Source organism: Pseudopipra pipra, chromosome 20 (assembly GCF_036250125.1).
Source record: "Pseudopipra pipra isolate bDixPip1 chromosome 20, bDixPip1.hap1, whole genome shotgun sequence".
Taxonomy (NCBI): Eukaryota; Metazoa; Chordata; class Aves; order Passeriformes; family Pipridae; genus Pseudopipra; species Pseudopipra pipra.
This window is the reverse complement of record NC_087568.1, coordinates 3,781,946-3,797,633: the sequence shown is the minus strand read 5'-3', so window position 1 is coordinate 3,797,633 and position 15,688 is coordinate 3,781,946. Positions and strand designations below refer to the sequence as shown.

General features: G+C 51.8%; 1 protein-coding gene across 7 annotated transcripts in view; it reads right to left on the bottom strand.

The window, feature by feature from the left end:
• Window positions 1-2,938: 2,938 nt before the first annotated feature.
• Window positions 2,939-15,688, bottom strand: part of VAV2 (vav guanine nucleotide exchange factor 2) — a 132,907-nt gene continuing 120,157 nt past the window's right edge. For 2 of the 7 annotated variants that reach the window (XM_064676756.1, XM_064676757.1), the window contains 15 exons: window positions 15,420-15,434; window positions 14,884-14,993; window positions 13,996-14,097; window positions 13,798-13,886; window positions 13,024-13,040; window positions 12,658-12,679; window positions 11,597-11,724; window positions 11,335-11,409; window positions 10,690-10,742; window positions 9,901-10,017; window positions 9,697-9,784; window positions 9,479-9,602; window positions 8,474-8,560; window positions 6,367-6,521; window positions 2,939-5,617 (listed from right to left, as the gene is read on the bottom strand). In XM_064676756.1, coding sequence (XP_064532826.1) covers window positions 5,570-5,617; window positions 6,367-6,521; window positions 8,474-8,560; window positions 9,479-9,602; window positions 9,697-9,784; window positions 9,901-10,017; window positions 10,690-10,742; window positions 11,335-11,409; window positions 11,597-11,724; window positions 12,658-12,679; window positions 13,024-13,040; window positions 13,798-13,886; window positions 13,996-14,097; window positions 14,884-14,993; window positions 15,420-15,434 — 1,230 coding nt within the window. In that variant the 3' untranslated portion in view covers window positions 2,939-5,569. Of the gene's footprint in view, window positions 5,618-6,366; window positions 6,522-8,473; window positions 8,561-9,478; window positions 9,603-9,696; window positions 9,785-9,900; window positions 10,018-10,689; window positions 10,743-11,334; window positions 11,410-11,596; window positions 11,725-12,657; window positions 12,680-13,023; window positions 13,041-13,797; window positions 13,887-13,995; window positions 14,098-14,883; window positions 14,994-15,419; window positions 15,435-15,688 lie in introns of those variants that run through there. The other 5 variants (XM_064676758.1, XM_064676759.1, XM_064676760.1 and 2 more) reach the window with 4 other exon arrangements.

Here is a 15,688-nt window from a genome sequence, read left to right as displayed (position 1 = left end):
CTGGATGCCAGAGAGCAAACACGGCGAGGAAAGGCACCATCTGACCCTCCTGCTGCAGTTCCCAGCGGCTACACTTTAAGAGCAGAATTAAAATTAATTTACGCGTTTCCTAAGCCAGACCCAAGAGCTCAAAGGTTTATTGTTCCTCCTGCTCAGGACTCACCCCTGGAATTAGGGCTTGTTCGGGCAGGATACACAAGTTCTCCTGAAGAGCCTCATTCTGGTATCTCGGAGAAGCAGAAGTCAGGGTGGAGTTGGGGTTTGCCTGGTGGTTGGGAGGGATCAGAGTCCCGGCAGCATTGTGGTCCCTCAGGCAGCATCACCCACCCCTACAGACTTCTGAGCAGCCCAGGAATGGTGGTTTGGGGGGCTTTTACCATCCAGCAGCAATGTGACCCTAGGAAGTGCCCCCCACTGCCTCCCACCCATCCCACACCTCTGCTCTTCCTGCTGAACACACTGTGGTACTCAGCCTGCATCCAAATCCCTCCAGTTTGGGAAGGGTTTGAATAGGAGCAGAGGGGTTCACTTGTTCCAGCATTAGCCAATCTCCAGCAGCATTCCTCTCCTTCCCCCAAAATAAAACCAGTTTCTCAGTTTTAAAGAGGGCCCCAATTCCTCCAGACTTCTTTATGGACTAATTGCTCAGAATAACCACAGAGCTGCAAACAAGTCTAAACTCCTGTTTGCAGTGGGGTGTTTCTGTTTGACAGGCCAGAACCATTTCATCAGCATGTCCTAATTATAAATATGACCTTTGGGTTAGACCAGACCTAGAACAATACAAGCCCAAATCTATGTTCAGCAGCATGAGCCCTTCACCAAGCTCAGGACAGTGGGGAAAGTGGCGGCTGCTACAGCCTCTCGGAGCCCTAATGTGACTCCAGAGAAGGAACAAGGCTGGTTATTTTTTGTGATGGTCAGTCCAGTGTAGAGGGAGCTTATGCCAGTTTAATCTTTCTCTATAGTTTTTAGGTTAATTCTAAAATAAGGAGCACGGTGGTTCGTGTGCGCCAGCTGGAGTTTTCTAGGTCACAGAAAATGTGGCTAATGCAGGGATGAGCCAGCCAGGCGTGCTGTGGAGCCACGGTCAGCAGTGCCTGAGCCATCCTCATCCTCACCCTCATCCCTGTGGGAGCTGCACAGGCAGAGCTGTGCACTCACCTCTGCACCACAGCCTGAAACCGGGCTTAAGAAAGCATTACCAGGACATGACCCTAAGCCAAAAACAGCTGGATCCCACACAGTCCTGCTGGGCAGAGCTTTTCCAAGCTCTCCTCTTGGCAACCCCCTGCCTCAGTTTCCCCATCCTGACTGCACAGCAGTTCAGCCCCTTGTTTTGGGATCCACTGGCCTGGGTGGCACGTGAGATCACCCCCAGCCACGGCAGAGGGAGGTGGCCACACACGGGCTGGTCACGGGTCACCGTGGTCACGGGGCGTGCTCGAGGGCCAGCCCCAGGGCCACCACGGGTGGCTGTCACCCTGCAGCAGGAGCAGGACCTGCCGTTCACAGAGGGCAGCCAGCAAAGCAACCACCCCCCTGCCGTGTTTGCTCAGAGCTGGGCAGCCTGGCTGATGGGGGGGATTATGGCAGCAGCTGCTCTTGCTGGGGGGGAAATCACAATAATAAATAAAACCCTGTGCCTGGTGCATCCCCCCTCCTGGGGCAGGCCAGGGGCTGTGCAGGGCTGGAGCCAGCTGTGCTGGTCATGGATGGAGATTTATTCTCCTGTCAGTGCCCCTGGAATGCTGCTCCTGGTCTGGTTACTGCACCTGGCCATGGCTGGGCATGGTGGACAAATGCCCCATTTATTCCTGAGGCATCAGACCTTGCACGGGTGCAGACCCCAGGGGAAGGTTTGGCACGAAGCCAAGGGAAGCCACTGTCAAGACACCCACCTGCCAGCTCCAACCACTCAAGGGTTAAATACCCCCAGCCCCTGGGCTGGCAGGGGTGTTCCCAGAGGCAGGACATCAAATGGAAGCAGATTTTTGCATTTACCAGCTCTTGGTTCCAGGCTCTGGTGTGCTGTGGCCACCTGATGGCGATGCCAGACCCACTCAGGGCCAGGCTGATGTTCATCACCGTCAGAAGAGCACCCGGGTACCAAAACCTGGCATTTCACACATGGTGTGTGTTGGAGAGCTTCCCTTAGACTGAACAGCAACAGCAGGGAAGGAGGTGATCCCAGGCAGGGTCATCACCTGGACCAAGGTTAAATACCTGGCTGAGCAGCATCTTCCCAAAACAGCATCCAAAAGTTAGTGCCCAGCTCACGTCCTGCTTCTCCATGTAAAACACATCCACTCTTTGCCCTTCCAGCTGATCCTGGGAAAAGTGAAGTACTGGGGACTCCAAGAGCAGGAAAAAATTAATGTTCTTAATTAAAGGACCCGGCAGCTCACAGGGACTGAGCTCACAGGCAGCTCTCGGTGAAACCTCCAGCAATGCCTCATATATTTTATAAGCAACTGTGTAACCTCTTTTACTGCTCTGGAATATGCTGCTGCCTGCAGGGCCAAGTGGGATTCTGGAATACAATATTCAGGAGTGATTTAAAGTCATGGAAAATCGTCCTCCTTCTCTCATCCTGCAGGGGTTCAGCTCAGGCAAGGAGAGAAGCCCCAGGAAAGGTGCCTGGATGGAGCACAGGACAACTGTCTGAGCAGCAGCTGCTCCAGGAATGAGGTGAAAGAACCTGACAGGCAATGCAGGAGGGATCTACTCAGAGTTTTGGATGGGTATGAACCCTTACTGTTCACATCAGGAATCAGGAAGGATCCATCTCCATAAGCACCTGCCTTTCCTGGATGGGCCAAAGCCACCCTCCAGCCCCAGCACAGCCAAGGGGGCTTGAGTGACAAGGACCCCGACACGATCCCAGCCCTCTGGCACAGCAAAAACCATGGCTGGAAAAAAAAAAAAAAACAACCTATCAGCAAAATTACACTTTATTTTTTTTCGCTGTGGAATTTACTTTGATGTATTGTAACTTAAAAAGGTCTGGAAAAACCACATGCAAAAGGATTTCTAAGTAGCAGCTAAAGTTTCTATTCCAGCATTACAAGCTATTCCAAATGATTTCCAAATTCCCAGCTATAAACTATTTCATAAACAGTTTTATCTTTAAACCCCCTCCACCCTACCCCAGTTAGTGCAGTGCAAAGGAAAAACCCAAGGAATTTACATATTATTTTCCAACGTATCCCATTGCAATTTCGAATGGTCTGCGATGAACTAAAATATATATACAATTTTCTCGCCATCATAAAAAAACATTTCCCTTTCTTATTCACAGATATATTTGTGGCAAATGGCTGAATAATTACTTACAAACAAAACAATCTTTTTTTAACAAGTTTCTTACACCAGTAAACACAAGAGGGAGGGTTCCCTGGAGGGGAGGGGGTTTGGCAGGGCTGGGAGGGCAGCACAGGCAGAGGTTGGGGATCCCTTTGGGGCATGAGGAACAGGGGTGTCCTGGTCCCCGTGACAGGTACGTGCTCTCCCAGAGGGGATGACCTCGCCACCTTACAAAATTGGCCACGTTAAAGGGAGGGTCTGTAAGGCTTTAGGATCTGAGGCATAATATGAGCCATCGTTTGTCACATGTGTGTGTGTCCCATCCACCCAAATGCACCCTCAGCTCCAACACGGCTCCCGGAATGGGAACAGGGCCCTCTGCTCTGCACAGGAGCAGGGCATTGCCAGCTCTCTTCTAAGCTGAGAACCAAGGGGCTGGGAGGGGTTAGCACCAAACAGTACCTTGGGAAAGCCCTGAGCCCCCTCATGTTCCCATCACCTCACCAAGCAAGACCCATGGTGGGCATCTGCCCCAGCAACACTCTGCTGAACCCACCCCACTCCCCCTGTGGCACCCTGAATGGGGGCACTCACAGAGCTCCTGGAGGAATGGGAAGCAAAATAGGGTGGCTCTGGGCTTGTCACTGAGCAAAAGCTTGTAATTCCCAAGTTAACATCATTCCCTTGTCCTAAGAGTCCCAAACTTCTATTTCTTATCCTGAGCATGGCACTGCTGCTCCATCTGGATGCTGCACAGGGCACCCCTGTGCCAGGGACCAAGGGCATCAGCACTGCTCACCCACCCAATGCTGGCATCTCCCAGACCTGCACCAGCACAATGCCAAGACCTCACACTGGGAACACGGCAGGACCACCACGAGTCCCAGGGGAACAAAGTCAGGGCATGGAAGCACCAGCTCAAAATGCTACGTATTGAGGGAAGCTGAAGGGCAGCTCCTGGGGCTCAGATACAGGAAAGTTGTTCCCTGTCACACTCCCACACACGTATTTGTCCTTCAGAAGGGAATTCTGGAGCTGGAGAGTGAAGCCAGTCCCCAGCAGAAGACAAGGGCCGGGATTTCCAGCCGGCAACTCCAGACTTTGGGAAGAACAGGCTCAGACAGATGGTGCTCAGGACACAGCGGGAATGTCAAAACAGGCGGACCTTTACTTGACAGCAGCAGCAGTAACAGCCTGTGGGAGGAAGAGAGGGGGCAATGCTCACAGCCCCCAAAAGTGCACACAGCTGGGAAGAAGAGATGCTTTCACAACTCAGGGAGAGGAATCAGGAGTTGATACCATAGCCCTTACTCAGGTGGGTTGGCCCTGAGCTCAGCAAGGTGGGACATGGTCATGGCTGCAAGAAAAATCAGCCTGGCTTGGGGGGGTCCTGCTGAGAGGGAGAGGAGGACAGACCCAGGGACACACGCTCCTCTGCATGTATCTGGTGTCTTGGTGGCCTCCAAAGCCCTTGTGTGGCAAAGCATATCTCCAGTCCTGCAACATCCTGAGACCTCCTGCTCTCACCAGTGGGACCAGTCTGCTCCCTGGGCAGCCCCCTCCACCTGCAGCAAGGCTGCTGGGACTGAGGTGGTTGTAAAGAAAACAGGCTTGGGGATGCCAAAGCAGCTCCTTCCCCTCCTGTCTGATTCAAAGATCCACTTCCAGCCCATGTCTGATGGTCAAAATGGTTTCACAGCTGACATCCCTTCAGAGCCAAGCAACAGCCCTCTCCTCTGTGTGTCTCTGCTCTGCTCCTCACCCTGCCCCCTGCCAGGGACACTGCCAAAATCCTGACCTGGGGAGCCCACCCGAGTGGTGTGGGCAGGGGGTCTGCATTGTCTCCTCGGGGCTGGATCGCTCCCTCCCCTTAGAAACCCCCAGGTTCTCACCCCGGCACAAACCTTCAGCCTCACCCTCCCACCACCATCACCACGATGGCTTTTAAAACACCTTTAAAAGAGAGGTGCAGACCCCCCAGAGTCTCTCAGCTCTGTCCATGCAGGGGGAGCGCAGCTCTCCCGGGACTCTTCCGCAGCTGCTACACCAACGTTATCCAACGGACCATCAATCTTCTATACATGGAACAGGAGCGGGGCCGGGGCGGCCCCGACATGTGCACACACACTGTACAGAGGAAGGATTGCTGAGGAGGCTGCGAGAGCAGTCCTGGGAGGCTCCTGGGAGGTGTCCTGTCGGGACAGGCGTGCTCGGGCTGCAGCGGCTCTGGGCGCTCGACGACTTCCACCAAACATCCCCGCAGTCACTGCACCCCCTCCTCTTCCACGTACGTCGAGGGAAACCAGCCGACCTGTGGGGGACGCACAGAGGTGAGCTGGAGGCTGGGGGGGCTCCAAGATCACTGCCCCACGGCTGACAGAGATCAAGGAATGTTCGGACAATACTCCCAGGCGCATGGTGGGACTGCTGTCGTTTTTAGGGCCAGGAGTTGAACTTCGATGATCCTTGTGGGTCTCTTCCAACTCAGGATGTTCTGTCATTCTAGAAGGGACCTCCTGTCCTGTCACTGGGACTATTCCCCTGCCACCAGGTGCTTTCCCAGTGAGCCATTTGCAAAGTCCTGGATGTGCCCACAGTGGTGATGGTGGTCAGCCACCACCCTAATTTGGGACAGAGCTAACAGCTATACATTTCTTTGGACACACAGGTTGCCCACAATATATAAGGGATCAGGGCATGAAGAATCTGTACCCAGAGCTACAAACTGTGGGACACCAGGCCAAATCATCAGCTTGCTACTTTTCCTGGGATGCTCAGCCTTCCCCTGGCAGAGCCACTCCTACATACATCCCCCACATGCAGGTTTGAAGAAGAGCAGACTCAGACACTGCCCACCACCCACTGCATGCTCCCATCCACCTCTGTGCACCAGGATTCACTGTCACACAGCATCAACTGGCAACAGAGCAGTGGCTCTCATGAGATGACAGCCCACCCAGGATCCGGGAAAGAGCAAGAGGGAATGTCTTTTGCTGTCCTGACAGCGGGGAGGACTGTGCGCTGCAGGAACAGGACAGGACATTATCTGGATGCACTCACTCTTCCGTTGGTTTCCCCCTTCCACCATCCCTGGTCCCCGCCAATCCTGCTGTAGATCTTCACCACGTCGCCCTCCCGCAGCGAGAGCTCCCGCATGTCCCGCGCCGCGAAGTTGTATCGAGCCACCGCCGTCCCTATGACCCGTGGGGTGAACACTGCCAGGGGACAAAGCACAGGGGTCGGGAGCTGCCCCCACCACGTGGGACCGGCTGAAGCCTGGGGAAAAGCTTGGTGAGGTTCAACCTGGGTTTTCCACCACGGCTCCCATCGCAGCACCGTGGCCTGGAGGGACTGAACTCATCCAAACTGCTCAGCCCGCATGGACTGGGGTGGCTGGGGTTAAACGGGATTCCTGCTGAGCTTGGGAAACACCTCTCTGCCAGGAGAGCCTTGCTGGGGATCTCTGGGGTGAAGGGCATTTTTGTGAGGAGGTAAAAGAAAGGATTTCATAGGAATACACAATCACTAACAACAAAATCATGAAAAAATCCTGTTCCACTCACACTCTCAGGTCTGGCTGCTGCACAGCTCGCAGCACCTGATGGAGCCACGTATCAAAAAACTTCATAAATCAACTCAAAAACTGAGTTATTGGGAATGAATTCTCCTAGAGGTGTTGAGCAAATCCTGTATGCTTTGCCACGAGGAGGAAGAAGCTGCTAACCTGGATCCTCCTGGCTTCTGCCTGTTCCAGGGAGCACCCAGGGTCCTCGGAAACTTGGTCCCATCACAGATCAAACGGTGCCAAAGCACCCTGCAAACCCTAATGCTGAGCAACAGCTTGTGATGAGGAGGATGCCCCCATGAACCATCCTGGGAGCACTGGCACAGCCCCAGCACCACGGATCTCCATCACTTCAGGCAGGGGATGCTCAAGGGAGGCACAAGGAGGAGCAGCAGCGAGGTGGGGAAGGCAGGGGCACTGCTCAGTGTTCCTGCCCCAAGGTCTGGGCAGGAGGAAGAAGGCTGGAGAGCAACAGAGGGAGGGATGGGATGGGCAAAGGGGGAAAAAAATGCACCTCCTCTGAAGTTTGTAAAAAAAAAAAACCCACCCTGAAGGGATGTTGTGTTTCAGTGAAGCTCCCTTCTTTGTCCCAGGATTTCCAGGGATTAATTTCAATTATAAAAGTGTGCAAACCAAGGTTGAACTAAGTCTGAGGAAAAGCTTTGCCCAGGTTTTCAGCTCTCGGGATGGAAGGAGATGAGGATGGCGATGGAGATGGTCCAGACACACAGCATGCAATCACTGGAAGACTCATCCATCCTGGCCAGGCAGCCAGGCGGGAGAACAGAGCAAGAATCACAGCAGCTTTGAGCTCTTTCATCAGGACCTTGCTCAGAGCCCACTGCTGCACGTATTACCTTCTGCAATACTTTCTATGCAGTTAAAGGACCTCAAATTCTCAGATTTATGCTTGAAAAGTTAAGCATTTTTCCCAAACATGGCACCAAGGAAGCCACGTGTGGCTTTGTTTAAATGGCAAGAAGCAAACTGGCAGAATTTTGCTCTGATCCCCCCCTCAACAGGGAGGATGACACCAGCCTGTAACACATTAAATCAATGGGGTTCAAAGGCCAGGGCACCACTGCACTCTCTGCAGGGAGACTGAGCCCCAAAAAACAACTCTGACAGCACAGGTTCCACCCCTGCCTCCTCAGCAAGGGGCTCCTGAGCAGCCTCAGATACCAGAGCTCAAAACCTGCTGGACACTGAGATGTTGTCCTTGAGAACAAGGAGGAACAGACTGGGAGACAGTGTGATGTCAATGCTCGTTTGGTGAAACACAGGGGATAAGCAGGTCGAGCTTGAAGTACATCACGAGATCCCAAAGTGCTGGATTCACTTTTTCATTAATTTTAGCCCCTTTTCTCAAATAGCAACATCTTTTCCCTGCCTTGATTTTGGGGAGAGAGTGGGGTGTGTTCTGCTCCCAGCCAAGCTGTGGTTAATTAACTTATTTCCAGGCTGTGCCCCAGGGTAGCACTGGGGACCCCCTGAACTGCCTGTGGGGATGGAGGGACAGCAGGGACCCCACAGGTCCCACTGGTGATGGCTTTCAAGCTGGGGATGGTGGCAGGTCTCTCCGGCAGGGAGAGGCACTGGTACCTGACCAGAAGGGACTGGAGGAGCTCTGAGAAGAAAAGTTGAGGCCCTGAGGACTGAGAAAAGAAAAGTTGTAGGAAGCGCAGGAGGCTGCAAAGAGGTTAGAGAGAAACAGAAAGAGGCAGAACACGCATTAAAAAGGAAATTAAAAAAAAAATATTATAATGCACAGTGCTTTAAAAGCTGATGGAGAAATACAGGGTAAAACATGCAGAGGGTCTTGTGCAGGGGCTTGGAGCTGGGACAGCTGACAGAAGGTCTGGCCACAGCCCCACAGCCAGTGTAGGGGCTCAAAATTCATCCTATGGTTGTATTTCATACAAAAGGATATATTTAATCAACTTTTAAAACCTATCTTCCTTTGATATTTTTTTTTAAACATACCCTGGAGAAAATTTTTTTAAATTCATTTTTTCCCCACAAAGTAGTTAGTTCTGTGCTCAGGCTTTTGGACAAAACACATCTTTTTGCCCTGTTGAATTTTTGCTTTCCATTTGTTTTGATTTTTTTTTTTCTTTCTTTTTGTTTTAGACACAGACTTACCATTTCACCCGTGATCTCCATTAAAGGAGTCCCACTGGGATTCAAACCACAAGTCACACTGGTGCTGGATCCATTAAAACACATGCACGAGAAACTCATGTAGGTGGGGCAAGACATGGTAAATCCCACTAAGTGACCATCACATCCCTGCTCCTGACCTGCAGGTGGACAGGATGCTCTGGCAGGACCAAGGGATGGGCAAACCACCCCTGAGCACAGAGTCCAAAACCACAGGAGGGGAACCAGCCTCTCCCAGCAAAAACTCTCCCTCAGATCCCCCTGATCCACCACCTGCTGTGAGACTCGTCCTCAAAATGCCACCAGCCAAGCAGACTGAGTATCTGCGAACTGAGGAATTCAAGCACTACAGCAAAGCTATAAATCCCTTCATCCAGTGCTCCTACACCTGGCTGGAAGGGTGAGGTTTTCCATGACAAGTTTAACTGCCCCCAAGCTGGGTTCTACCTGGGGAGCGGGTGAAGGTCCTGGAGGTAGAGCGCTCCCGAGATTTGTAGGGGTATTTCAGCGTCGTGTCCAGCTGCTTGAAGCTCTCCTTCAGCGAGTGGCTCTGGTAGTACTCGACCAGCTCCTGGGAAGGATGGAGAGGCACCTGGCTGTCTCTGCCATCCTCTGTGTGACTGGCAGGGACAGTGCACATGCTACAAGGGGAGACAAAAACCTACCAGCAAGCTTTCGAACTTCTTGGCTTCTGTGATGTGAATCCAGTTGTCCTTCTCCACCACCTTGATGTGCTTCACCTCCTCGTTGAACCTGCCAACGGCAGCAAAGGCACTCAAGAAAACACACCTGCGTGTTCCAGCCCCAGTTTGTCCTCCAGGAGTGAGAAATACTAAATTATTCAATTACTAAGTGACGTTATCACTCACTTAATACTGATGGCAAAGCGCTCGGCCTCGGCCGGCCGCTCCCGGATCAAGTAGGTGCCGCTGACGTGGGACTTGAGCAGGTTGTCCGTCTGCTGCCGCTCCATGTTCCCTGCAAACCTGAGCCCAGAGGTTAACTGATTAATTTAATTAACTGAAATGAATGCGTATCTTCAAACAGGCACGTTTTGGATAAAAAGATACATCGTCTTTTGAAGGCATGAAGGTTGGGAAGGCAGGCAGAGGAACAGGTCTCATCCAAGTTGGCACGAGGAGGAAGGAAAGTGCCCTGAGATATAAAAGAAGCTGTTGAGCCACTGAACTGTGGGTGAGCACTGCTAAGTGTGACCTCTTCACTAACTGAGAAACAGTCCCTAGGTTAATGAGGCTTCAGCAAGTGGATAATTTATATCCATGAATTTGTAAACCTGGCTGGAGCTGGAGGGAAGGAGCAGCAGGCAAGCCAAGCACAGCCTCTCCCACCAAGGCAGGAATTGCCTCCTTCTTCTCAAAATGATTCTCTGGGCACAGAAAATGGGAAGAGAAACCAGTATCTCTTTTAGCCTCTGACTGTCTCCATCAGTGAAGAAATCATCATGGATACTGCCAGGGCTGCACCAGGTTTCAACACCCAAACACCAGTGTGGCAGCTGCCCTGTGGCCACAGGGAAAGCAGGATGCAAGTCACTGCTAGTCTGCATTCAGAATTCCTTACTGGAGTGGATTCCTGACAGAGTAACAACCAAAAAGCAATGCTGGTTTATGGTTATAGCCAGAGGAGGGTCGACTCACCACGGGTACGCCGTGTAGTCGATCTCCCGCGAGGGCGGTCGGCTGTTGGGAGGCTGCAAAGACAGAATTGCTCATTAGTGAAGAGCCAGCAGCTCATCAAGCTGTGGATCACGTGTGAGACGCTCCTCTCCATGGGAGGGTTCCTTCTGCCAAGCAGTTCCTGGATTATCGGCTCGGGCAGCGGAGGGCAGTGTTGTAGCTGAACATTTCCCTCTCAGCCTCCCAGGTGGGATGAGCAGGCTGTATTTGTTCATTTACCTGAGTGGTTTTTAATTGGGAAGCAGCTGACAACGTTACAGAAAACAGCTAAAAACAATTAAAATAAATCAAATTCAGTTTTCCCACACTGTGCCTGATTTCAAGTCCTCTGCTCCCAAGTCAGCCCTGCAGAGGAGGAACAGAGTCTGGACCTGGTCACACCAACCCCAACCTTGGGAACAGGGCTGAGACTGATGCAATTCAGACATCTGCAACCAAGGGATGAGGGAACCAGCTCCTTGCTGATTCAGCCACAGTAGAGGCCTCATTGAAGGTCCAGGGGCTCACTGGGAGGACCAAGGTCTCAAGCAGAATGCTGAGAAGAGCAACAGGGACCACTGGAGCACTCCCACCCACCCTGGCCTCCATCTCCTCTTTGGCACTTACCCTGGCATCCACAGGGCAGGGCTTTACTGACGAGCTGGGAAAATAACCCGACTTCTTCGTCTGCAGCAGCCGCCCCTGCAGAGACAAGCTGGAATCAGACTGGGGAGGGCACGGGGAGCACTGGTGTCACTGTGCAGGGAGGGGGACAGGCTCCACACTGCCTCCAAACCCCCAGCACAGCCCTGCCCACAAATAAAAGGGACAATGCAGAAGACACTGGTTTAAAACCTTCCAGGAGTTTCCCGAGGGGAATTGTTCTCACCTCCCACCATGGAGAGTCTGGGTCCCCCCTCAGCAGCTCGATCACATCCCCAATTTGAAAGGTCAGCACTGGCTTCCCAGGAGGGGCTGGGTTTCCATGGTAATTCTGAACTGCCACCATTTTAGGACCTGGGAGAAAAGGAAAACAGTTTCATCACCTTGTCCCTGCTCAAAAAAAACCAAAACAAAACTCCCCCTCCTGAAGCCTCGTTCCTTATTCTATGAACCACAAACCCAAAGGCACTAGCAGGCAGGATTTGGGGGGCAGAAAGCATGAAAGCAGAAAAGAACAGTGTCCACAGTGAATGTTCTTGGCTCCTGCAGTTACACGGATGACTGAGTTCCCTGAGCAAAAATAACCCCGTGAAGGACCAAGCCCGGCCAAAGCTCCAGCTCCCAGCCCTGCACCTGGATTTGAGCCTTACTGAGGCAAACCTGGCTGGTACCAAAACCCACCAGGCTCAGTGGTGACACCAGGATTGCAGAAGGGACCAGGAGTGCAACACCCAAGATTGCAAAAGGGCCCAGAGAACACTCAGCTTCCACCGAGTGTCTGCTGAACCTGGGACTCAAACGCCCCTGAAGCTCCCAGTCAAAGTCCAGTTGTCTTGCCAACAACTGCACATTAAATAAGCTCCCCCAACTGCACTCAAACCACAGTGTTTATTTTCAAAGCACTTCCCCACCTCTGCCTCTCCCCACCCAGCGAGAGCACTCTCTGCTTGCTTTTTTGTTTTAACCACCAATTTGATTCAGGTTTCTTTTCGCCAGGCTTGGCTTTCCTTCCATCAGAGAAAGCACAAAAACAAATTGTTCTTCTCCTTTGAGCCAGAGCATGGGCAGGGCAGGCCTGGAGCTCTGTCCAGACCAGTTTTAAACAAAGAAGATAAATAATATTGCAGTAATCATCATGACTGATGGCCCATCAGAGAGGGCAGTGCCTGGAGCTGCACATCCCTGGAGCACACTGGACATGCCGGCAGAAGATGCTCCCCCTCAACAACAAGTCTTCCTGCCAGGATATGTTTTGTCTGCCCTCCTGTAAAACAGTACTGTACTTACCAGGTCCAGCACCCAGTGAATCCTGCAAAGAAAGAGCAAAAAGTCTCTGTGAGGACACATTAGTCTCAGTTCTCTCTATGAGCACCCACCTGAAGAAACCATGATGAGAAACTCTCTCCCAAAACCTCCCTGGTAACCCCCAGCCCATGGTGCTTGTCCCAGCTGGGTGCTGGCACCTCCCAAGGGCTGCAGTGCTGCACAAACTGGGCCAGTTTTAGGCTGGAAAAGAGGCCACTGGTCCCCAGTCCTACCCCTCTGAGGCCTTTGGTTGCTTTTCCCATGAGCTGCCCATGCCCAGACTGGGTAAGGACACAGGCTCTGCCTGAGGCAGAGGGGGATGAGGAAAAGGGACATCAAACAACCTACCTGGTCTGCTGAAGAACCTGCAAGAGAAAAGGGTGGGATAGGTGGTTAATTTAACAGGCAACAAACCCCATTTTCTGTTTCTCTTGACACTGTGAGTTCCAGTAAACCAGCCATCTCTGTGTGAACTGACAGAGGAAGCCCAAAGCAGAGCTGGGGTCACTCAGGCCATCGCTCTGCTCTTGACGGGCAAGATGCAGGGATGGATTGGAGCTGGACAAGGACATTTCCTCACCTGCACAATACTCTGTGATTTTGTTTCTTCCTCTCTCCACTTCCCACTCAAAACCTACCTGGAGCCACCCTGTGACAGCCCCTTGCCCCAAGCAGGACCAAGGCTCTGACCCAGGCAGAGCTGAGTCACAGCTTTGCCCAGTTTAGAGCAAGGACACACATTTTTGCCATACTATGGGATATGTGGGATCCAGAGACAAGGTTTCTCCTCATCAGAAATGTTATCCCTGCTGCAGACCCTCCTATTTCATTATCCAATATCTTCTGATGAAGAACTAACTCATCATCTCTCTTAAATGCCCACCCAGCACACAATGCTGCTGTGATCCTCTTGACATCCATGGGATGCAGCTCTTTGCTTTGGGTGGTTCTGGCTGCTTTGTTTGTTTTTTAAACCACCAGCCAATGTAAATTATGGCCCTGGGAGGTGGGTGGGAGCGCACTTATATTTTTTATGCATTAACAAGCATTAGTGCTTAATAGAGAAAATCTGTCAGATAATTCACGTGCAGCATAAGCTGCTCATGATGTGAAATAACTCACCCATCTTGCAGGGAGGAATGATCTCCAAGCACTCCTTATGAGCACCTGCTCCACATTTGGGGCAAAGATAGCCCTGGTAGAAGGTTCCTCTGTGCAAAAAAAAAAAAAAAATACAAGTCAGAAAGTCCTAATCCAGCCTCAGCTCTGAGGTTTTCTTTCCATGTTTCAATGCAGAACATCTGGAAGGTTGTTGCTCACCTCAGGAACATCCTGCAGGCTTTGCAGTTGGTCGTCTTCTCAAATGTGTACATCTGAAAGTTATGGTGATTTGCATTGGCTTTCTCTGGCTTTATGTTGGACCTGAGGGAGAGGATTGAGGGGTTATCAATCTGTCCCCATGAGTGGCTGTTTGCATTTCAGTCAAAGCCTGGACACCACACGGACAGATACGAAATCAAATGTGAAAGGAGACTCAGGGCTCGACTGTGAGAGGGAGGATTTTGCCCATCAACCTTCCCCTGGGACAACAGTCACGGATTTGGCCCTTGCCCGAGTCAATCATCAGCCCAGATCTGTCGGCGTGGGGCCGATCCCTGCTCTGCTCAGGATCAGGTCCTGCAGCACCACCCTCCTCCAGTGCCAGCCTGGTACTTCCCCCATGGCCCTGCACCATGGCAGGGTGTCATTTCAGAGAATCACAGAATGGTTTGGGTTGGAAGGGACCTTAAAGCTCATCTCATTCCAACCCCCCTGATATGGGCAGGGACACCTTCCACTATCCCAGGTTGCTCCAAGCCCCGTCCAATCTGGTCTTGAACACTTCCAGGGATGGGGCAGACACAGCTTCTCTGGGTAACCTGTGTCAGGGCCTCACCACCTCACAGAGAATAATTTCTTGTTAATATCCAATCTCAATTTCAGAGATAAAATCCAATTTCAGAGATGCACCACTCATGCTTTGGTGTGGATGCTCAGAGAGATGGTTTCAGGTTCCCTTTGCCCAGGGACCGATCCAGCAAGTCCACATGAGCTTCCCCATCACAGATTTTGCTATCAGAGCTGGTCTCCAGTGACCTGATGGTCCAAGACACTTTTCTCCTACACTTGGGAACTGCACCCAGGGCTAGAGCAGCCACTCATGCTCACATTGCCATTTCAAACTGCTCCATCCACTTCCTCTTCATTTCTTCTGTCTTGCAGAAGAACTGGAAGCCCTGCTTCCCCTGCAGGTGGATTAGGTAGAAGCCGTATGACCACTGCAAGAGAAAACAAGAGCGTTGATCTCGCTGTGCTCCCAACACCTGAGCAGCAAAATGCATCACACCTCCATGCAGGCACCTCAGTAACTGCTGAGTGCCTGCCCCTGCCCCTTGTGCTGAACCTTGCACAGGCAACAGCAGGGAAGGAGGAAGAACAGCTCCCTGTTTCTCTAACACATCACAGCTAATGATGCCTGAACTGGCTTGGCGCTGCGCACTTGGACCAAATAGGATTTCATGGTGGCAGATGAGAGAACTCAGATTTTTCTGCTCCACTGGAGCCTCCCCAGCCATTATATCTCTCTCTGACAGCTACTGACAGCCCAGGAGGAACATCTGACCTGCCCACCACACATATGCTCAGCCTGTCTCATTACAACACTGCACAGAAACACAGGAGAGAGAAGTGGGTGCTTTGCTTACCATTTTTCCGTGAGACTAGAAAGCATAGGAGAGCAAAGTGGAAACACATTTCATTAACACACAAAGCTAGCAGCATTTCTTCAGCAGCCAAGTGGCAAAACTGGCTATTCTTACCCCAATTTCCCTTTATCCCATCTATACAATACCTCTTCCCACGGCATGTAAGTGGATTAAGCTAATGGGGCTCTGCTAAAACCTCTGGGAGGTTTTCCTTAGCCCTGCAGACTGAGCCTCAAACCACCAGCAAAATGATGTTCCTTCAGTGCTTC